Genomic DNA, 23,956 nt, shown 5'->3' on the forward strand with positions numbered 1-23,956 from the left:
AATAGCAGGTGCGCGCTCGTGCCGCTTTCAATGACCTTCACCTTTACCAGCCATAACACACGTGGTTATGTTTTGACTGGCAGAGTTGAAACTTCATCATAAATTTGCATGTAATGAGGTATGATATTTAGTTTTCAGATACCTTACTTGACGAATATATGTGTTATAACTGCACAGATTAACTGTAATGTTTATATATCATAACGTTACTGAGTTTGGCTTTATATGCGTAATTAACACCGGAACCTACAGACCTAGACAGTATCCGACATAGTCATGATAGTCATCGATATTTATTGAAACATTCAGAGTCTGCTTGTCTAAAGTACAAAATAATTTTATCTTCCATCAGCGTAAACAGCTTGTATGACATGTCGCTGAGTTCGCTTCAAAATGTCCCAATATACATTACTTAATGTTAACACACACCCATCAAAACAAATTATAAGGACCTCTTGCACATATCGTTTCTAATTGATGATTAAATGGACATGCAGTTATTATCCCCAACTAACTATATATCTATATGTTGTGGAAATACAAACGTGTGATCTTGCAATTGAAACACTATCAATCTTAAGCTTGATGGCCTCTTATACTTGATGTTTCTGACTTAAGTTTGATGGTTGAATTGCTATCACTGCAACCATGGGATAACATATTACCAAAGTACAACATATATACGTCTTCTTTCTTGTAACAAGAGCACAGTTAGTGTAACTTATGGTGTAACCAGTTTAAAATGAAGACGATCTTCACAATTCATGTCTAGACGAAAGAAAGTAATTCATGTATTCAGTTGTCCGATGGGTTGTTTTCATACCAATTATCACATTCAGCAGGGGTGTACGATTTCACTGGTTGATTTGGAAAGTTTTCATTAGCCCCAACATGAACATTGTAGATAATTATAAGGCATCACGATTTAGTTAAGCAGCGTTCATTTTGCTTTCGATCAAAGGAGTTTAGTTTCAGCAATGTAACATAGAATAAGTAGTAGAAAAATCAAACAACCAATCCTGCAATGATTCTGATCTGCAGTTATTATTTATAGGATATTTTGTTGTAGGGTTTCAGTTCATTAGATACATTGATAAAGATGTCTGGACCTCGGTTTCCATGGAGAGGAGGAGGAGGAATGAATGGTAACCCCTGGGGAATGGGTCAGTTTTCTCCACCACCTCCACCGGGGCCGCGCCCTCCAATGATGCGTGGACAAGGGCCCAACAACTGGCGGAGCCCTAACAGCAGGCCCATCATTCGCTATGATATGGGACCATTTGATATGGCACCTAGAGGTATGAGACCAGGATTCTTCCCCAATTCAGCACCTCATATGATGAACATGTCAGGCTGCAGACCTCCAAACCCTGAAAGATTTAAGCAAGGTCACATACAGAAAGCTCAAGGTCAGGATGGTGATCAAGAAATGAAATCACTTGGACAGTCACATCAGACACAAAATTTTGGAAGAAATATGGCTAATGGGCCAAGCAATAATTTTAGAGGAAATTTTCAAAATGGTGAAAATTACAATGGAAAAAGATTTCCTGGAAATGGGACTTTTAACCAGCAAAACACTGGTAGTGGACAAAGTGGTGACCATCTGAAAAACAAACAGTTCCAAGGAAATTGGAATCAAAACAAAAAGGTATGATTCACAATGAAGCAACAGAAAACACTGGATAAAGTCTGTATACATGTATAATCAATCAATGGGAGGTTTAATTAACATGATATATCTTATACTAGGGCTGAAAATACCTGACCTCACTGGGGTCAGTAGATTTGATATTTTCATTGTGCTATCTAATTTACCAACAAAACTGTTCAATAATTTCTTTCATTTCACAAATTGTCAACATTCGAAAATTCCATAATATTCCAAATTGTAATTATTTTGACCCAAGGGCCATTTCCAAAACAATATTAAACGAGATTAATCCTGATCAATATTATTGACATATACTGCCTGTACATATCTACACATACTATCTATTCCTACATTCAGGTTCGCTGTATGTAGGAATCATCTTATTTGTATATTACATCTGAAGTTTGTTTTTTATTTTCTGTTTCAGCCGAAAAAGCAGAAGATTGACAAGAGAGAACTGCCGGAAAACAATAAATTTTCCTGTGATATTTGTGAGAGAGGCTTCAAAACAGAAGAAAAATATAAGGAACACGTAGATGGTCATACAAAAGTAATATATTTACTATAACTCACATTTCAGTGTCACATTGGCACAGTATTGATTGATAATTAGGTCAGATTGGCACAGTATTAATTGATAATTAGGTCAAATTGGCACCGTATTGATTGATAATTAGGTCAGATTAGCACAGTATTGATAAATAGGTCAGATTGGCACAGTATTGATTGATAATTAGGTCAGATTGGCACAGTATTGATGGATAATTAGGTCAGATTGGCACAGTATTGATAGATAATTAGGTCAGATTGGCACAGTATTGATTGATAATTAGGTCAGATTGGCACAGTATTAATAGATAATTACGTCAAATTGGCACAGTATTGATTGATAATTAGGTCAGATTGGCACAGTATTGATTGATAATTAGGTCAGATTGGCACAGTATTGATTGATAATTAGGTCAGATTGGCACAGTATTGATTGATAATTAGGTCAGATTGGCACAGTATTAATAGATAATTAGGTCAGATTGGCACAGTATTGATTGATAACTAGGTCAGATTGGCACAGTGTTGATTGATAATTAGGTGCTTGGGTTATGATGAAAACATGTTCAGTTCATGAATGCATTAAATTTTAATCATATAGACATACACGGACATATTATTGTAATCACTTGTGTTATGCTCAGCACAGACACGGTACAGTAACATTTTAGTTGCAATTATGTATGAAGCTAAGATACTTGGCATATTTATGGCAATATATAATTTGAAAATCACATATCACGTGGCACAAACGTTTCAGTCAGTCTCTTGTGTTATCGATGTATCATAATGAAAAAGCTATTGATTACCTGTGTCCATCATAAACAGAATGATCTGTTGGTTCTTCAGGTTAACTCAGGATATGAGAAAACAATACATGTTACAAAATTAAGATTAAGTATCATCCCTGGTGAGTGGAAACAAGAACACATTAATAGAATATATTAAAATATTTTATTTGTAGACATTTTCCTATATAGGAACACGGGCACCCATTATCAAACCAAGGTTCCTTTGTTAACTGCATGGCCCTTACTTGGATATAACAGACTGCCCTGTAAACAAATGTTGTAATGTAATAAGAATTGTTCACATATAGTTCTGCTTTTTCCAGTGTACATATGAAGATTGTTCCTATGTAGCTGCCCCAAAACTGGTACAACTTCACATCAGAATGGTAAATACAGTTCAATTTTATTACTCAATTTTGTGAATTTTACATACGTTTTCAGTCTAACTTTTCTTAATTGAAGTGGAGTGTAGAATTACATGTACAAGTTTTAAATTTGACGTTAAATATTTTTAAAATTTTGCTGAGGTCAATACATCAATTGATTTTTTTTTTAAATAATGTGAGTGAGAACGCAGTTGAAGAGTCACTTACAATGGACTTGTATAGATGGTAGTGTCTAGTGTAATTGTTAAAATTTATTTAGTGTCCATGAGCCTCAGGACAAGAAATAATTGTTGGTTTTGCTCCATATATTTACTTTAATATGTCCCTTTTATGTTTTTGAGCTCACCTGGTCCAAAGGACCATGGTGAGCTTATGCCATACTGCAGTGTCCTTTGTCTGTACATCAACTTTTCCTTTAAAACGCTACTACTGTAGGGATAAAGGGATTTTACCCTAACTTAGTATGGAGCATCCTTTGGCCAAGGGGACTCAATTTTGTATAAACGGATGGTTTGGCCCCCCTGGGGGCAGAGGGTGAAGCTGAATAGGGGAAATTGAGGTAAAACATTTAAAATCCTTCTACATAGGGATTAAGGGACTTTATCCTAATTTGGTCTGGAGCATCCTTTGGCCAAGGGGATTCAATTTTGTATAAACTGTGGGTGTTTCTCCTTTTGGGTGCAGAGGGGCAGGGATCAAAAGGAGAATTGGAAGGTTAAATCTTTAAAATCCTTCTTCTTCTGTACCATTGGAGGGATTTTATCTAAATTTGGCCTGGGGCATCCTTGGGCAAAAAGGGGAATTTGAGGTTTAAGTCTTCAAAATCTTTTTCCTCTGAATCATTGGAGAGATTTCATACAAATTTGGCCTGGAGCATCCTTGGGCAAAGGGACTAAATTTTGTATAAAAGGAGGGCCCTGTGGGCAGAGGGGTGGGGTCGAATAGGGACAATAGAAGTAAACCTTTCAAATCCTTCTTATGCCATAGGGATTGAGGGATTTCATCAAATTTTGGTCTGGAGCTAAACAGTGGGTGTTGCCCAAGTTTTGTATAAACAGTGGGTGTTGCCCACCTGGGGGCAGAGTCCAATAGGGGAAATAGAGGTTAAACCTTTAAAATCCTTTTTCTACCATAGGGATTAAGGGATTTTATCTTAATTTAGTCTGGAGCATCCTAGGGCCGAGGGGATTCAATTTTTTATAAACTGTGGGTGTGGCCCCCCTGGGGGCAGGGGGATGGGGCCCAATAGGGAAAATAGAGGTAAACATTTAAAATCCTTCTACCATAGAGAATAAGGGATTTCATCCCAATTTAGTCAGGAGCATCCTTGGGCCAAGGGGACTCAATTTTGTATAAACAGTGAGTTTGGACCCAATGAAAGCAGATGGGCGGGCCCAATAGGGGAAATACAGTTAAACACTTTGAAATTCTTTTTCTACCATAGGGATAAAGGGATTTTATCCTACTTTGGTCTGGAGCATCCTGGGTCAAGATGATTCAATTATGTATAAAGGGTGGGTGTGGCCCCTTTGAGGTTTAAATCTTTCCCCTTCTCTACTATGGAGGGATTTTATCCAAACTTGCCCTAGATATCTTTTGTCAAAGGAGACTAAATTTTGTATAAACGGAGGGTGTGGCCCCTCTAGGTGCAAAGTTGTGTGGCCCAATAGGGGAATTTGAGGTTTAAATCTTTAAAATCCCTCTTCTGTTCTATTGGAGGAATTTTATGTAAAAAGAATGATTTCCGATGGTTGCTTTATTATCAAGCTGAGAGATTCTGGGCCTCTTGTTTATGTGGAAGCAGGGAACTAATTAGCCTGTAGCATACAGTGCTGAAGCATTAATTAGCCTGTAGTATACAGTGCTAGTCATTTCTAAAATTGCTAAAAGAACACTTATTTTCTAGTTTCTATGCCTGAATGCGTCAATAATAAGCCAAGCTAACATGATTGTTAGTCCCCCACCGGGAACCGGAGGGGACTATAGTTTTGCGTTGTATCCGTCCTTCCTTCCATCCTTCTGTCATTCCTTTCGCTATCTTGTACGGGCTCTATCTCCTACACTACTTGTCACTGGAACTTCATACTTGGGGTATGGTATCACCTTGGTGAGGTGATGTATCATGTATCAAAAGTAGGTCACTCTGACCTACATTTTGACCTTTGACCTACATCAAAGACAAAGTTTGTCCAGGCTCTATCTCCTATACTACTAGTCACTGGAACTTCATACTTGGTGTATGGGTTAACCATGGTGAGGTGGGTTGTCATGTATCAAAAGTAGGTCATTTTGACCTTTGACCTACGTCAAAGAAAAAGTTTGTCCGGGCTCTATCCCTACACTACTAGTCACTGGAACTTTATACTTGGAGTATGGGTTCATCTTGGTGAGGTGATGTGTCGTATATCAAAGTAGGTTACTCTGTTTTTGACCAGGTCACTGACACTATTCCTTATCGAATATGGTGGATCTGTCAAACATTCATATATAGAATTTGTTCCTGCACGAATTTATCAGTTCCTGCACAAATTTATCATCTGTGCATTTCACATTTGATGGGGGGACTATAATTCGCCGAATTGTCTTGTTTTAATTGTGATGTGGTCATATTAAATTTACATGTCTATGATGAAAATGATAATTTAATTTATGAACATTAATTATTTTTTTAAGCAACACTACTCTGGTCTTGCAAAGAAAATTTGGACACTGGATTCAAAAGAAGATATTGAAAAGTGGCGTGCTGAACGAAAGAAGTAGGTATACATTGATGTGTAATTCAAATAAAAATATAATTAGCTATCCTTGTGTGGATCAGAAAAACAGTAACATCTACATCATGTCTGCTGTTTCACATGTAGTATTTGATATAAAAGCATGTTGCTTCATGATTAATGCCTTTTTGAGTGTAAGCAATAGATCTAGAATTTGACATGAGGTTGGATATCAATGCAGATGAGCATCTAGATGATGATTCATATCTTGGTATATCTCTTTATCTCATCCAATCAGTGTAGAACTAGACTCTACTGTCCTGGCCATTTGTATAAGCTGATTGACCATACCAAGTTTTGGTAAATATTAATGCGAGCATTGAAAGTCTTTGCCAAGGCCATCCAGATAACAGAGTCCGAGCATTAAATCTGTATCAAACAGGTATGGTCCTACAAGTCCAGCGACATGAACCATTTACCGTACTATATGTAGGCGAACAGAAGTCAATGAAGTAACTATTAAATGTTGTTAATATGTGATAAATGAACATAGTTGCCTGAACAACAATCTGTAACCTGTTCTTTTTTGCAGACATTTTCCTACTGCAGAAAATATAGCAAAGAGGAGAGTTCAGTCTGCTGAAATGAAAGCCAGAGGGGAAGTCCTGGAAACAAAACAGTTCGGGTACACACATTTATCATTTTATTCTCTGTTTTGCATCGCCTATGTTTATACACATGTCTTTGATGCAGCAGATACATATACAGTAATAATATAAACTTAACTACAACCGGTACATTAATCTTTCTTGTTGGCCCGGATGTTAGCACAAAGAGGTCTTTCAGTATCAGCAACAACCTGTCCAACTGTCTGTCAGTGGTTTGTTCTCTGGTTCCTTATCTCTTAGCATCAATATCTCACGGACAGGTCAAGGCCAAGGTCATATGTTCAAGGTCAAAGACACAATATCTGTGTGTCAACATTTGGCTTGTCCTCAAATATAAATTTGCCTTTCACATTTGATTACTATGTATATTATGTTGCTTACAAAAGTTCGCTGTAATGATAAATCAGGCCTCATTACATGGAGGGCACTAATTAAACTGCTGGGAAAATTTCCCTGTATACAGTATATATAGTATAATACGATGCTGATATAGTTTCTTTTTCAATTCATCAGCAAAATGAAGGGACAAAATAGAAACCAGGGACAACAGAAAAACAGACAGAACAGGAGGAAGAGAAGGGGTCAAAGGTCAGGAGACAGCAATGAGGAGGATGCAAAGAAGGCCAGAGTGGACACTGATGTTAGTGAGGTAAGAATTTCCCTGAAATACCTCTCATCACAAAGCCTAGAATTGATCCTCCTTTTACACCTGTCACAATCTCCTTGGGTAGTAGGTTCTATCTTGTCATCAACACCTATTACTATATAACACATTCTTTTTCCTGTATTATATAACTACCTAAAGGTAAGACATTCTATTTCTGTGTTCCGTTACATGTAGAGGAAATAAGTTCTACTGTATAATAGGATACATGTGCTCAGTCAAACTTTCACCATTCGCCTGTTAACGGTGATTTTTGGGTCATATGGATTTTTCATTCTTTTCCAGTGGGACTCACCCACTCTTTGAGAACCAACTTTATCACTTTGTGATGGGACAGAATTTTCCAAATGATGTTTTAGGACTCGCTTGAACAAATTCTAAAATACATGGCTGTAAAATCTATATACTCCCATATGTTGTTTACTAATATTCACTGTAATAATAAGTTTGCCTTAATTCAAATTTAAGACAAAAGGTTTACTATCTGTACGAAACAAATTCTTGGTATAGAGTGTTTCTCTTGTCTGACAGACTGAAACCTGCACGTTGGAATTATTGAGTGTCTAGTGACCAGCTTCTGTGGTATAGTTACGTGTTTAACCTCTCCTGTCACAAACATGAATTGAAATTATTTTCGGATTATCCTGTCAACAGATGTTTGGGAATGATAGATTGATAGTAGTGATGCACTGTTCCAGCACTAATATATTTGATATAAATACTCATTAAGGGCTTTTTCATGTAGGAATATTAAGATGGTCGGGTAACAAATTAGTGTAGGGAAAAATAGGTGAGGAAGATTGGGTAGCTGTCCGAACATCACCCCCTTCTACACACACATACATGTATTTCTGGAATAAACTAAATACTCAGGGGTGACATGTTCAGTGCCATTGACCTATATATATATGAATTTATGACCAGGTCAAGAATTCAACAGGAGTGGAATTGGAGAAACCTGACATTGTTCCTCCAGCTACAGGCGACCCTCTGTCTGTTCTGCTCACAGACGCCGAATCAGGTAAGGCTTTCCTTGTAGACTCCAGAACAAGTAAAACCTAAATATCACGGGAAACTTTACACCCACAACATTAAACAACTAGACTGTAGTTCTGTATTTGGTTTAATATTGTTATTGAAAGATAGATCTAAGATTTTTTTATGTCGTATTTCTTTTTATTTTGGTTTCTTCTCTGTTTCTGATGTAGTAATGCTACAAAGACTTTAGCTCACCGCCAAAGGGTGGGGCCAAAAAGGGGAAATAGAGGAAAAAAATAAAATTCCATCCTCTCTTGTACCAATGAAGGGATTTTAACCAAACTTATTCTAGGGCATATTTAGGCAAAGGGGTCAATTCTGTATAACTAAAAGATGTGGCCCCACTGTGGGCAGAGGGGTAGGGCTGAATAAGGGAAATAGAGGAAAGTGTTTAATAGCCGTTCACTTTTGTACCAATGCAGGGATTTTAACCAAACTTGTTCTTGAGCATCTTTGAGCAGAGGGTATTCAATTTTGCATTTAAACAGGATGTTTAATAGGGGCTCAATAGGGGAAATGGAGGAAAATCTTTCTCCTTCAGTACAAATGAAGGGACTTAAACCAAATGTGGTCTGGAGCATCTTAAGGATAAGCGGACTTCGGGATGGGGCCCACTAGGGGAAATGGAGGGTAAATATTACAAAAGAAAGAAGGAATAAATTACCATGTGACAAAAATATTGACTTCAGGTTTAAATGGGTTATTGAAAGTTTGTAGCAACAAAGAAATCACCATCTCTTAAAGTTGAACTTTTTTTATTTTTTGTCTTAGATTGTGATAATGAGGAGATGACTCGTGTAGCAAAGCCTGTAGGGGACGTTGCAGATGGGGAGACAGAAAGCGGACTCCAGGGAGGGCTTGGAATGATCCTGTCCTCCTACAGCGCAGACACTGGTAAGGATCATGTTAATCCCCTTCAACTCAATTAGCAACTGAGATAAATAAGATTCAGACCTTTATAAACAATCTTTAGACTTTTTGAAATAAAATTATCAGGGTGAAACATGCTCGCAAAAGCCAGGGTTTCATGAGGATGGATGTTCAGAAATACATATGTATATTAAGGTAAATGTGAACAAACTGTATATCAAGATTTGTTTCCAAGTAGATTTATATTTCACCAAGTAGGACCACTTTAATGTGTTTTCTGTTTTTTTCAGTTCTGGATAGTACATGTGATAAAAACACTACCAGCGAACAAAGTCCAAAACAAAATAAGAAAAGGGGAGATAATTCACGGAAAAACAACCGTCGGAACAATCAAACAAAAGCTGGAAAGAACAAATGGAAAAACAACAAATTATTTAATAATACAAAATCATCTTTATTGGAAAAGGTAAGCTGGTTAAATTTTATTGCCTAGATTCCCCTCTCAATGTTTGCAATAGAATGCTTTTTTACACTGAAAAGCTCCTGTAATGATTTACAAGATATGCAATTGTGTTGAGGTCGGCTCACGATAAAGAAAGAAAAACCCAAACCCTCAGGGTAAGATTCTTAAAAGTCTTGTCTTCAACAAAGCCTCCGGCTATACATTTAAAAATCTTATCTCTTCGGTGTAGATTTTTCTGGCATATCCCCGAAGTGGGGAAAGATTATATTAATCCTTTATGTTTTCTGTTTTTTTCAGCTGTTGTCCAAAGAAATTCGGCATGAAAGAAACGTGATTCTGCAGTGTGTTTATTACATTGTAAAAAACAATTTTTTGGAAACTGGACAATCCACCTCGTCCAGATCCATCAGAGACAGTTGGAAAGACAGACGTGGTAATGTCACCCCAAGTGTAGGCTCCTTCATAGATGATGATGCCTGTATGTGAGGGAGCGGACTAGATATTCTGAACCCTCTATGAGTATGCACATTGGACATGTGGATCTGTAAAAATAAGGAATTAATCAAATCCTCAACTGTTTGGGTCTTCCTCGTAATTACATAGGAAATATGTATGTATTTAACTTTGTGATACTGTGGCAGCCTGTTGTCTGTGTACAGGGGTACTGCTGAAAGTATTTTATCTGTATGCCAGGTGCCAGGTATTTCCCGGTCATATATCTACATGATCATGTGACTTGCATACATCTGTATTTGTATAAAGCAGATATATGTACCCATTTTTGTCATAATAACATGAATAGTTATTCTAATTAATTCTGTGCCAAGAAATGTAAATCCCAGTCAGCAGTGTCTGTTCCTGAATATGCGATATTATGCCTATTGTGTATTATTTTGTCAGAAACATGCAAATACATGTTTAAATGTAAAGCAAGTGCAAATTTTGTACAAAATGGTCAGCAGGTACCCTGAGCTTAATTGATATGTATAGAGTCATTTTGATTGTTAAATGTTCTGTAACATTCAGATATTCAGTGATAGATTCATAAGGTAGTTAATTGTCGTTTAAATATGAAAATATCGCAAACGTATCGTTATTTTAACTAATTTCAAGACATTACTGAGATCCGACACACAATTATAAGCATTGAACTGTTTTCATTTGGCAGTCATAGTCAATATGAATGTCACAAATTCCATTAAGCCTGCAAGTGCTTCACGTTGGATGTGACATTCTAGTTTGCATTCAGAAGGTCTATGAATGCCAACACTTTGCTGTTCAATACTTTTACCATTTTACACTATTTTAATCTCAAGGAAATTTTAAATCATTTATATAAAAAAAAACAGCATTTACTTCAAATAGATTATTTATTGTGTAATAAATAGAAAAGTTATTTTCAACATATCAAACATTACAATTTCGCAGAAGGTAACAATCACAACAAACAGCATGAGGATAGGTTGCTTCAATTTATTAGGTATCTGTCGACCGGTTTCGCCCTTTGGCGGGCTTCTTCAGGACAAAATACAAATTTTCCTAAAGTACTAAAAATACGGGCGCTCTATTCTATTAATAACATGTTTGGCATTATGACGTCACGCCCCGGACGTTTTAAACAAATGAGGTAACTCTTACGCATTTCTAAGCTCTTATCAAGTATTCTCATATTTATCCATGTCCATGTCACCTCGGTAAATCCTTCATGGTTAGTGCTAAATTCTTTTATACACATCTGCATCTACATATTGTTCTGTTTCTGCTTATTGCTTATTCTAGTACGTCTAGACATAGTGTCTCCCTGGATTCCGATACATAATTGTATAATTTATAGTTCCTCATCATTTCTTCCCCTCCATGTTCCAAAGTATTGGATGTAGACACCAACGACTCAATTCTGAGCAAAGACCGGTCGGGACTTCTCAGCGGGTCCACCACTGATTACCTGCCGCCCCAGGATGATCCGAAATTTCACTAGGTCTAGTTGTTTCTTAGTTAATAATTTGAATGGTCTTTTCTTCCTTGGAGGTGGCTTTATCACTCCGGGTTCAATCCTATAGATTGGGTGTTCCTTTCCTTGATGTTTCCTATAGTCTTCCATCCTCCTGTATGACCATGCCATGTCTTTATGGCTGAATGTGCAGTGTTAGCGTGCCTACGAAAGTTCCCAATGTTTGGGTACGTTCTACCACAGCGTATACAAGGTATGCATCTCATAGTACCCTGTTTGCGCGGTGTGTTTTTAGTCTTCGGCATACTATGTGATTATGTTCAATCCCTCTGGTTGTTGAGTACGTAGTAATCTGATTAAACTCTCCTCCAGATGTTGTGATTGTTACCTTCTACTGATTTGCTGTACTGGTCAATCACCCTGCAGACTTCCGGGTATCCAGCTGAAGGACAAAGGACCCTCGGATCCACCTAAGTAACACAAACAGCGTAATAATGATGATGGTAACACAAAAATGTCACCCCAACTCTATATGGTTATATAGTGGCAGTGGCTATGTTAATAGGAATTATTCTGTCACGATTTGTTGCACTTTCACATTTTATTCTGATAGGGTTTCTGCAGATTAACACATATTATGACTGTGTCATATTGTTGTTTAAGTTATATGTCTCCATGACTTTTGACAGTAACTGTTACATACATCATTTCTTTGAAATCATGGAGTGTTTTACATGTCTGCTCTCATTGACAATGACACTACAAAACGAATCTCCGATACAAAGGTTTTACTACAGTTTTGAACGGTGATAACATTTCGACTGAGGACTGGTGAGTTAAGAGTTTCATTGAGCAATATTTAAAGGTTATAGGTGTAAGACACATTTTAAAATGATTCCTTTGACAGCTGTTATAGTCAATGGTGCTAAAAGTTCTTTCTCCATATAGCTAAGGTAAAATTGCTCTTTCAAAACTCATAAAACTTGGCAAAATTACAATTTGTTTTATTATTATGACCTTTTTTAAAGAAACAAATAAACAAACGATTATTGTTTCATGTTTTTGCATGCTAAATTGGATGTTGCAGCATAAATTGGCAACTTTACATATTTTTTCTTTTAAATTAGGGTTGGATCAGCAATATTATATATCCCAAGCTGAATGAAGCCAAACTAATATGCTTTGCCAAGATCAACGTTAAAGAACCAACCTCTAAATGCCTATAGTTCCTAGTAGTACCATTAGCTCTGAAAGGATTGCTTTGATTTTAAAACATATTGTCATAACATTGATGGAATTAAACCATTGCTGTTACAGTATATCTAGTAGAAGATGCCTGTTGTAATATGAAAATACCCTATATTCATTATAGAATGTTGAAACATATATGTTATTTGTTAAAAACATTTTCGTAATAAAGTGTTGGGGGGGAAAACAAAGACTCCTTTTACTTGTGCCTACAATAATAATCAAGGGCTTATCTCATTACTGTATGGTGGGACATTTTTGTCTTTTTCACTCGCACTAATGAGGGCAAATTCACCATTACAGTGAACATCAGGAAACAACAGACTTAACATAGTAATTAAATGCCATGGCCGAAATCAATGCTGGGCAAATATGAGTTTTACTGGTGAAGGGCGAAAGTTTGACCTGGCCAAAAATTTCCTGTATAGTCTAGTCAAGTTTTATTATGAACAAGACTGCAACAAATTGCCAATACCTCCAACTACTAAATACATGTTTTGGACTCAATGCATAGACATGTAGGTAGTTCCGATCATAACCCACTTACATGATACTCTGCCTTCCCAAGATGTACAGCACACCAAGTTTGACGATCACAGGTGAATAATGCCGGAGATATGATCTGGATAAGCACTGTCTTACATAATTTGCACAGAATGAACACCAAAACAAGCCATGTCGCACATATACACTACTGCGACAAGGTACAACATCTTTTCCTACAATCTTCAGCTGGATCATTCTCCTATTTCTGAATTTAAAAGTTTATATTTCAAGCCATTATTTATTTATTTATTTACCAATTATTTTGACTTCATAATTTGTATCTGACTGATGAAACTTTGATAATTTCCAAAACAATGAAATACTCCTGGATGGTGATTTTGGCAATATCATGAGAGCTGAGATATCTAATTTCCAAGGCTGGTATATATAAGACCATTGTAACTACATGTATTTATATATTTATATATGTAGGGCTGGGGCGATAAAGTGTAACCTTTACTCCAACAATGAATATATCCATATGCAATGAAACCTGTCACATACAACATCCTATTGGAAACATAAATTGGTCAGATTAGACAGGGTCTCATAATAAACAGGTCTTATTTGGAAGTTTCCATTACAAATGGGATAACCCAGTACAACTTATGATTCATAAAATATACCTAGTAGATCTTCTTTATTCATATCTAATTAAAACAAACAAAAATTCCATCAAAAACACAGAATGGAGAAATTAAAAAAAAATGTTAAACTGATTTGACGTTAAAACAGACTCCTAAAATGCTGCCCAGTGCCTAAAATCAAAGTTTGTGATGTCTGATTGGTATAACGATGATCCATAAAAAATATTCTGCATCAAAATTAAGATATGTACCGTATGTACCGACGTAGTCAAATCCAGTTATATGAAGCATGATTACAAAAATTCAGTTGATTCAATGTCAAATGCTTACAGGATATAAAAGTTTTACTGCAGTGTTGGTAGCTTAACTACTTACTGGTGAAATTAATTAGATCAAACATAGAAAACTGGATGAGGCATATAATACATAGTGTATTGCACTGGACACAGAAATAAAGAAAGCAAGGAGTTGGCACTCAATAATAATTAACATCCAGCAACAACCTGCTCACAGAAACCGCAATAGTTGAGAAATGTATAAGGCTATAACTGTAATGGACAGTACATGTACTGGTATTGACCATGCTCGGTTTAAAACACAAGTCTTTAATGATTTTATATCATTTTCACGGAACTACCCAGACATCTATTGAAAACAGAAATCTGATAAAGTTTGAATTTTGTTTTAATATTTTATATCTTCTCATCTTTTGGAGATAAATTCTATTGAAATATTTCATATCTTTTCCAAAGAACTATTTTCATTTCTTAAACAAAACTTTACAATGAAGTGGCGGCTGCCATTGCTGTCTCTAAACTATAAATTATCACTCATCACAAATCATGTTACATTCGTTTTTAATCTGCACACTTGGTCATGTTTGTCAGCTATGTGTTCAATACAGAATTGACAAAAGGGCTGATACTCTCGCTGAAGTTAGTATGAAAGTGTACATTTTGTATGACTTGTGCGGAGCCAAGAGAGGATGACCCTCCTTCTGCACGTCCCCTCTTATAGCTGGGCGTGAACCCGGTGGCTTGAATTGCATTCAGTTTATTTTTATATTTCTGACCACCTATGTAACCAGTTAGATTTTTAAGCAAATAAAAAGCATAAATAATAAAACTGAAAAGAATAGATGATATTATTCAAACACATTAATATACAGTTAAATAAAAAGGCATTCCCCCCCCCCCAGTGAGTAAAATTCAAGATTCAATCAAGTATGTTGTAGCACGGTAATACAAATCATTGCTAAGCATTCTCGAAGCACTTTGACATACATACATTCTAGGTTTTATAATACATGACAATTACAAACGCAGGTATATATTTCAATATACATACATTGGGATGCAAATGGTAGTTATCACAGCAAAGAAACTTAATGTAAATCACAGTCTTGTTTCTACCTCAGAAATTACCAGAAACTGCTGTTCTTTCACCGAAGGTCATATCAGGACAACAAATTTTCAGTACAAAAAAGTGTTTTTCTGTTTCCGTCCAAACATCATCATTTTGAATTCTAGACCAAGCAAATCCTTTTTCTTCAAACAATCAAGAAATGATCAAATTCAAATTTCCCCATACTGCAAAACTTAACCTATTTCAAAACAAAATGGAGAAACAACTGTAAGAAACTGTTTTAATTTATCTCTCTATGGAATGGTCAAATTGTTTTGAAAGCTTCGTGAGCAAATTTCAGCATGGCAACCGAAAACCATTTGTGTTAATAGCAATGAATCCCCAACCTAGATACAATATGGTTTTGTAGTGTAGGTATTGAGGCATCTCATAAGTAAGAACCATTCAACTACAGTGAAATCGCTCTCACTCGACGCTGCAGGACACAACATACTGGCCCGATATTATTTAGGAATATATAGGTTGTATAAGGTTATTAACTAAGGCAGAGGATTACAGCATTTTGTCAGATTGGACAGTGTGTCGAGGATACTTGATCAGGTTAGACAGGTATCACTATTTATGTTGTGCAACCTCTCACCCTATAAAACTAGGTCACATATCCTTTCTCACTATACAAAACTAGGTATATATTCGTCTCCTTTTTTAACAAAAAAGTCCCCTTGTCAAAATGTTCTGATACATTGTTTATGGAAAAGTGATTTTGGTAAGCAAAGATTGTGTCGTTTTGAAGTTTTACTTTATGCACAAACAATGTATGTATGAAACGTGTCGCAACATTTCAAGACCGACTACTAGTCCTTGTGTCAAGCTTGACATACATTGATTGTGTATCAAGTAAATTTTGATATTTCATGTTTCCAAACTGATGCATCTTATTGAAGATATAAAACTTTTGTGTTGCTTTATCTTAACATCAAATAAACCACAGTTTTCATTCACTTCCAAAATGCAGACTAACAACAAATGAGTATTTTAAATCACACAGAATCTATGACTTGCTCTCACCTTGCTGTAAAAACCTAAGGTTACATAGAAAGAGTGGAAAACAAATTTTCTCTTATATTATAAATGGGTGTATAATTACTCTCATGGAAAATTACAATCTTGGCCATTTTCCAAATGGTTGTAATTGGCAAGTACAATTAACAATCAATTCTCAGGTTGACCAACTGAAAGTCTGTGACAAAACCATACCCATCTTTTCCTATAATTTAAACAACTGCAGTCTAGTCACATGAAATAGCTTCTAATCTCACAGCTAGATAACATCTTATGATAACACTTTGAAAATTTAGTAAAATATTTACACATTAAAAAAAAATCAGTTTTCCACAACACAAGGTATGTGTGCTTTATGGGAAATTTCTTCTAAACCCAATAGACGGAGAATAGCCTCGACTAGCACACACTTTAATGAAACATAATTTACACAAGTACAGTTTTATACAAACGGTTAATTATCTACAAGAGGTCCAATAGGCCTGAATTGCTCACCTGGTACTAATCTCACATCAGTAACCTCCAAAGTGGACCAAGGGTTAACATATGAAAATAGGCTTAATTAAGCAACAGGCCGAATATCACCATCTTTGGCCTTTTGGTTATTAAGAGATTTATTTTTAAACAGTTGATCCATATGACCTTGAAAGTTGGTTAAGGATCTTTACTTGAACAAACTTTGTAGCCCTCCAACCATGCATACTACTGGCCAGATACCATCACCCATGGTCTTTCAGTTGTTCAAATATTTCAATATATTTGACCCCTGTGATCTTGAAAAGGGTGCAGATCATTCATTTGACCTTGAAAATGGGTCAAGGTATTCATTTGACCAAACTTGGTACCATTTAGTCATTCATTCTAGCATACTATTGGCCAAATATCATCACCCTGGGCCTATTGGTTATGAGAACAAGTGGTTTAAAGAAAAAAGTTAACGCCAGCAGACGACAGACTCTGTGCTATATCATAAGCTCACTTGGCCCTTAGGGCCAGGTAAGTAAATAATTCAAGAAGCAACAGCAATGTCCCCTGCCTGGTTCTGATCACAGCTGCCTTGTGAAGTATTTGGTCCATTATCATGGTTGTTTTGTGGGAGAGGACCAATGAAGACTTGGTCTGCCGGGGTGACTGGCACCATTAGGCTTTCAATTTTGTGGCGAGTAAGAAACTCTTGGAAATCAAACTGCACCTCTGTCCCTGCAATAACAAACACATTATGTGGAATTAGTTTCCCCAACTTCGTTTGTTCAGTCTAAATGCCATCATAATAAACAACATGCCTGTAGGTAATATATGAAAAGGCTGCCTTCAAAATGTAACAAGAACCATATTGCTAATTCAGTTTTGTTTTTCAATGCAATGGTTCCGTCAGATGGAACCTTTTGGCAAATACATATGTATTTAATTGGTGTATGCATACTTTAAGTTTCCCACATTAATATTATAAAAGAAGATTCTGTGGAAACGTATCTATTCTGACTTAGTTGAGATTCTCCGATTACACTAGGTTATGGTATAACAGACAAATAAACTCTCACCCTGCCGCTGGTAGAAGAGGATGTAAGCATTGCTGAAGTCGCTAGAGTTGGGTTCCTGCTGTGTGATGGTCTCGTCATTGTAGTAATGCCACGCATGATCTTGTGGGTGCTGAGCATATGCAGTGTAGTGTCCCGCATTGGCTCCTGTAATCATCAAATAAACATGTAAATTGATGACTCCTTGACAAACCTGTTTATCTCCTATGTGTTGGAAACTGTTTTTTTCTGCATGACTATTGCTTTGATAAATAAATTTCTGGAAAGAAAACCATACCTTTAAGGAATTCTATGAGAAATAATAGATATCAAACAAGAGGCCCAGGGGGCCTGCATCGCTCACCTGGATATCTAAGCAATAATGGCAAAATATTCTCCTTATAAAATCCAAGGGAATGGGCCAGACCCAGGACCCTAAGGCCAAACCTTGTAACAATCTGTATTAGATTGTTCATGCCAAGCAAGTTTATGTATGGTTATGGGGTGGGGATCTCAACTGTTTCCAAGCTGTGACTAAGAAACTAGGTCCCTAGGGTTGTGGCCAGACCCCAGGGTCAATTCTAATATCATGACAGCATTTATCTCTTTATGCCCAGCACTTGTATATAGTTTTGGGGTAGGGATCTCAACCATTTCAAAGTTATGACCCAGGGGTTAAGTTTGCAAGGGTGGGGCAGATCCCGGGATGACAGCATTTGTCTCTTTATGTCCAACAATTGTATATCTAGTTTTGGGGTGGGGATCTCAACCGTTCCAAAGTTATGACCCAGTGACCCAGGGGTTAAGTTTGCAAGGGTGGGGCAGATCCCTGGGTCAATTCTAATATCATGACAGCATTTGTTTCTTCATGTCCAACAATTGTATATATAGTTTTGGGGTGGGGATCTCAGCCGTTTCAAAGTTATGACCCAGGGGTTAAGTCTCCAAGGGTGGAGCCAGACCCTGGCGCTGTCCTGGAAGCATATGTGCATTCTTCTCTTAAAACTCAGCAATTGTATATATGGTTATAGGGTGGAAAACTCAATCATTTCCAAGTAATAAACTATTAACCACTTTTTGTATAATTTTGAATCCCCACTACCTAGGGATGCTTTTGGTCAAATATGGTTGATATCCATCTCTTGGTTCCACAAAAGAAGTCCCTTAAAACAATAGAGCCAAATTGCTCCCTTTTGGCCCTGTCCTTCAGCCCCCTGGGGGGTCATCCCCACCATTTGTACAATTTTGAATCCCCACTACCTAAGGATGCTTCCAGTCAAATATGGTTGATGTCAATCTTAGTTCCAGAGAAGAAGTTGCTTAAAACAATATAGCCAAATTGCCCCCTTTTGGCCCCGCCCCCTCAGTCCCCTTGGGGTTCAGACCCACCATTTGTACAATTTTGAATCCCCACTACATAGGGATGCTTCCAGTCAAATATGGTTGATATCCATCTTTTAGTTCCAGTTGCTTAAAGCAATATAGCCAAAATGCCCCCTTTTTGCCCTGCTTCAGCCCCACCATTTGTACAATTTTGAATCCCCACCACCTAGGGATGCTTCCAGTCAAATCTAGTTAAATTCCAATCAGTGGTTAAGAAGAAGAAGTCGTTTAAAGAAATTGTTGACGGTTGGACGGACGGACGACGATGGACGGACGAACGGACGACGGACGCCACGGTATGGCATAAGCTCACCTTGGTCCTTCTGACCCGGTGAGCTAAAAATAATCAGGGAAGCTCAATTTTATTTTGAAAGAAAAAATAAGCAACAGCCACTCACAATGGGACCTTTATCAATCTGATTGATAAAAGTGGATCTTGGAAAGAAAAAAAATTATATAATATATTTTAAATACCTTCTAAAGATTAAAAAACAAAATACAGCACATTTTTGATTATTATACTTATATATAATAGGACAATGGCTATTGATTACATACCTCCGAAATGACAGACAATCCCGTACAAGTCGTACAGCGGACACTTGGTGTCTGGCCCAGAGATCATCTGGGTTAAGTCTAGGCCCTCCAATGGGAAAACAACGTTGTTGTCAACCTTTGTACTTGATAGCTCGTGGAACATAAATCTGGAATTTTAATGTTAAATCTATACATATTGCAAGGTTCATGTATGTATTTTCACAAAATGTTTATACAAAATTTAATCCTGATCCATATGATTTTGATGAAACTCACTGAATGTCATTTCTTACCTATAAAACTTGTTGCTAATTAATACTGTGACACCCCAATAGGTCATATTACATTTACAACATGTGAAAAATGTGACGGCTTTCTTGCACAGCAATGAGCATGTGATATACTTCCCAGCATAAGGATCCTTATTGAACAATACGGAAACATTACGGTAAATTTCTTTTATAACAGGTGCCTAAAGACAAACTTGTCTAGTTAATAATAATAAAGAATAGAAAATTTGTCCATCCCATTCTACAATTGCGCATGACCCACATATTGTTTTGATTGGCTATTTGATATGATGTCATGATGAAATAAACTCTTAGACATCAAACTTTGATTGTGATACCGATATATATTTGTGGTGAAGTTATACCGCTTGAGGTGGATGATGAGTCTGTCGGGGTACTGCCATACCGTCATCGTCTTCTTCGCACACTGGTTTCTCTCGCACCGAGGACAGAACCAGGGGTTGTGCTCATCCAGCACCTCACTGCAACACAAAAATCACATGTTCTGTGAATCGAATCATCGTAGAAAGTAACCTACCCAAAAATCAACATTATAGACTTACTCTACAGTAACAGTCATCAATAAGACGCACTGTGAGGTATGATAACACTCCATTCTATAAATGTTCTTGTTTAATATATCATAAAATTAAACATTAGGAATATGATAGAAGACTTGCTAGGTGTGGTACCTTTCAGTAAAAGCCTCCAGACAGTCGTTTATGTGAAGAGGTTTATCAGGTCGGAGCTGTTCCATTGACTTATCCATGTGGTAGGCCTCTGCCCTGGCAAACTCTTCCCGGGTCAGTTCTCCATAGCATACAGCCAAGTTGTCTCCAGGGCGAAACACAACGTCATCCTCTCGAGTTATCAGACATCCCTGGCACTTGGACGAGAAGTCACATCGGGAACAGTGTAGGCCCTACAAGCACAATGATACACAAATCAATTTACAAATCAAGTCTGTCTTACATAAATTTATATAACAGTACAGGCCCTACAAACACAAATATACACAAGTTAATTTACAAATCAAGTCTGTCTTACATAAATTTATATAACAGTGTAGGCCCTACAAACACAAAGATACACAAGTCAATCTACAAATCAAGTCTGTCTTACATTAAGGTATGTTACAGTGTAGGCGCTACAAACACAAAGTTTACAGATGGCTATAGTGTAGGACACGCTGACTGGACACTGGTTATCTACCATAGATACGTACCTGGCCATCAGTGATAGCTAATGTGTAGGACACTGACTGGACACTGTTCATCTACCATAGATACGTACCTGGCCATCAGTGATAGCTTTAGTGTAGGACACACTGACACTGTTTATCTACCATAGATCCGTCCCTGGCCATCAGTGATAGCTAATGTGTAGCACACTGACTGGACACTGTTTATCTACCATAGATACGTACCTGGGCATCAGTGATAGCTATAGTGTAGGACACACAGACACTGTTTATCTACCATAGATACATACCTGGCCGTCAGTGATAGCTATAGTGTATGACACACTGACAATGTTTATCTACCATAGATACGTACCTGGCCATAAGTGATAGCTATAGTGTAGGACACACTGACACTGTTTATCTGCCATAGATACGTACCTGGCCATCAGTGATAGCTTTAGTGTAGGACACACTGACACTGTTTATCTACCATAGATACATATCTGGCCATCAGTGATAGCTATAGTGTAGGACACACTTACACTGTTTATCTACCATAGATACGTACCTGGCCATAAGTGATAGCTAGTGTGTAGGACACACTGACACTGTTTATCTATCATAGATACGTACCTGGCCATCAGTGATAGCTTTTGTGTAGGAAACACAGACACTGTTTATCTACCATAGATACGTACGTGGCCATCAGTGATAGCTATAGTGTATGACACCCTGACACTGTTTATCTACCATAGATACGTCCCTGGCCATCAGTGATAGCTTTAGTGTAGGACACCCTGACACTGTTTATCTACCATAGATACGTACCTGGTCATCAGTGATAGCTATAGGGTAGGACAAGCTGACACTGTTTATCTACCATAGATACGTAGCTGGCCATCAGTGATAGCTATAGTGTATGACACCCTGACACTGTTTATCTACCATAGATACGTCCCTGGCCATCAGTGATAGCTTTAGTGTAGGACACACTGACACTGTTTATCTATCATAGATACGTACCTGGCCATCAGTGATAGCTATAGTGTAGGACACATTGACACTGTTTATCTACCATAGATACGTACGTGGCCATCAGTGATAGCTATAGTGTATGACACCCTGACACTGTTTATCTACCATAGATACGTAGCTGGCCATCAGTGATAGCTATAGTGTATGACACCCTGACACTGTTTATCTACCATAGATACGTCCCTGGCCATCAGTGATAGCTTTAGTGTAGGACACACTGACACTGTTTATATACCATAGATACGTACCTGGCCATCAGTGATGGCTAGAGTGTAGGACACGCTGACACGGGGGATCTACCATAGATACGTACCTGGCCATCAGTGATAGCTATAGTGTAGGACACATTGACACTGTTTATCTACCATAGATACGTACCTGGCCATCAGTGATAGCTAGTGTGTAGGACACGCTGACTGGACACTGTTTATCTATGTAGTCATATAGCTCCATTCCAGACATGGTGTTAGTCAGATGCAATGGACGAGGATGACTTATGAGTCTGCGATCTCCATTCTCAGCACAGATGTTAAATGTGACTGGCACTGAGATCACTCTTTAAAACAAAATCAGGGAACAATTTTTACTGAGAGAACAAACATAAACAGTTTGACATACTTAGAATCCTTCCGATGCATTCTGGTAACAAAATGTATGCAAATATTGAAATAAGACAAGATGAAACAACATAAATTGTGTATCAAAATATTACTCAACGCATCAAACAAATGTGATGAAAGGAGAAAACATATTGTACTTTACTAGATAATGTCTTACTTCCTTTAATGCCTTAAAAAAATCCATATTTCTACTTGAACTGCCTCTCAAAATTCTAAGAAAATTCTAGGATGCCTTTGTGAAGTCAATAACATTCACAAATGTTATTTTTGGATATAAACAATACAGTCGAACCTCGTTATCTCAAAGTCAATGGAGTCTTGGAGAAACCTAGAGTTATATGAAATTTGCTGTTTGGACATAGCACTAGCAGTTGTTGATTTTATTAATAGCCAATGCTTATAATCAATGGGGGAATGATATTCGTAATCAATATAACAAATATAGGTGTGTAATTTTACAATAAACAAGCTTACAAGAGTAAGCTATTTCCAAAACCCATTCTTTCGTTTTTCGCGATCGAAACTGTTTGAACCATATTGTGAATTTGTTTTTAAATATGGATGGGCATAGTGATTAAATGTTGTTTTTGGCTAGTCTTGGAAAAGTCTTTACAGGTCTGCAGTTGTATTTGCAAGTCTGTCAAGTTTACCTCTGAAGTGTTACATTAAACAAGAGGCCCATGGGCCTTTACGGTCACCTGATATATTTATACAGAGAGTTGATTTTGTTTTTAACATGAACAGAAATATTATTCAAAGTGACAAAAAACAATAAAACCACCTTACTCAATATCTAGCATACAGATTTCAGACTAAAAAGGATTTGAAACTAGCA

The 23,956-nt window shown here is 37.1% G+C and overlaps 2 protein-coding genes across 3 annotated transcripts in view; one reads left to right on the forward strand and one right to left on the reverse strand.

Moving 5' to 3' along the window:
- The first annotated feature begins 35 nt into the window (after positions 1–35).
- On the forward strand, positions 36–15,233 carry LOC110453780 (nuclear fragile X mental retardation-interacting protein 1-like). Its single transcript, XM_021502925.1, has 11 exons — positions 36–118; positions 1,070–1,651; positions 2,082–2,204; positions 3,318–3,380; positions 6,054–6,136; positions 6,687–6,779; positions 7,276–7,411; positions 8,351–8,447; positions 9,236–9,358; positions 9,625–9,800; positions 10,095–15,233. Exons 2-11 carry the CDS (start codon positions 1,100–1,102, stop codon positions 10,281–10,283), a joined length of 1,635 nt encoding a protein of 544 aa, XP_021358600.1. The 5' UTR covers positions 36–118; positions 1,070–1,099; the 3' UTR covers positions 10,284–15,233.
- Positions 15,234–15,320: 87 nt separating this feature from the next.
- Positions 15,321–23,956, reverse strand: part of LOC110453779 — a 23,533-nt gene continuing 14,897 nt past the window's right edge. For both annotated transcript variants that reach the window (XM_021502923.1, XM_021502924.1), the window contains exons 11-16: positions 22,880–23,057; positions 20,976–21,205; positions 20,649–20,765; positions 20,015–20,160; positions 18,098–18,241; positions 15,321–17,756 (exon numbers count right to left, since the gene is read on the reverse strand). In XM_021502923.1, coding sequence (XP_021358598.1) covers positions 17,566–17,756; positions 18,098–18,241; positions 20,015–20,160; positions 20,649–20,765; positions 20,976–21,205; positions 22,880–23,057 — 1,006 coding nt within the window. In that variant the 3' untranslated portion in view covers positions 15,321–17,565. The remainder of the gene's footprint in view (positions 17,757–18,097; positions 18,242–20,014; positions 20,161–20,648; positions 20,766–20,975; positions 21,206–22,879; positions 23,058–23,956) is intronic.

The sequence above is a fragment of the Mizuhopecten yessoensis genome, unplaced genomic scaffold (assembly GCF_002113885.1).
Source record: "Mizuhopecten yessoensis strain PY_sf001 unplaced genomic scaffold, ASM211388v2 scaffold7507, whole genome shotgun sequence".
Classification (NCBI taxonomy): Eukaryota; Metazoa; Mollusca; class Bivalvia; order Pectinida; family Pectinidae; genus Mizuhopecten; species Mizuhopecten yessoensis.

Excerpts from the sequence above, each read along its gene's own strand:
- LOC110453780 (XM_021502925.1), top strand. The coding sequence starts at position 1,100 with ATGTCTGGACCTCGGTTTCCATGGAGAGGAGGAGGAGGAATGAATGGT. Across the intron at positions 1,652-2,081 it reads ATTGGAATCAAAACAAAAAG|CCGAAAAAGCAGAAGATTGA; the intron begins GTATGATTCACA and ends TTTCTGTTTCAG. Across the intron at positions 6,137-6,686 it reads TGGCGTGCTGAACGAAAGAA|ACATTTTCCTACTGCAGAAA; the intron begins GTAGGTATACAT and ends TCTTTTTTGCAG.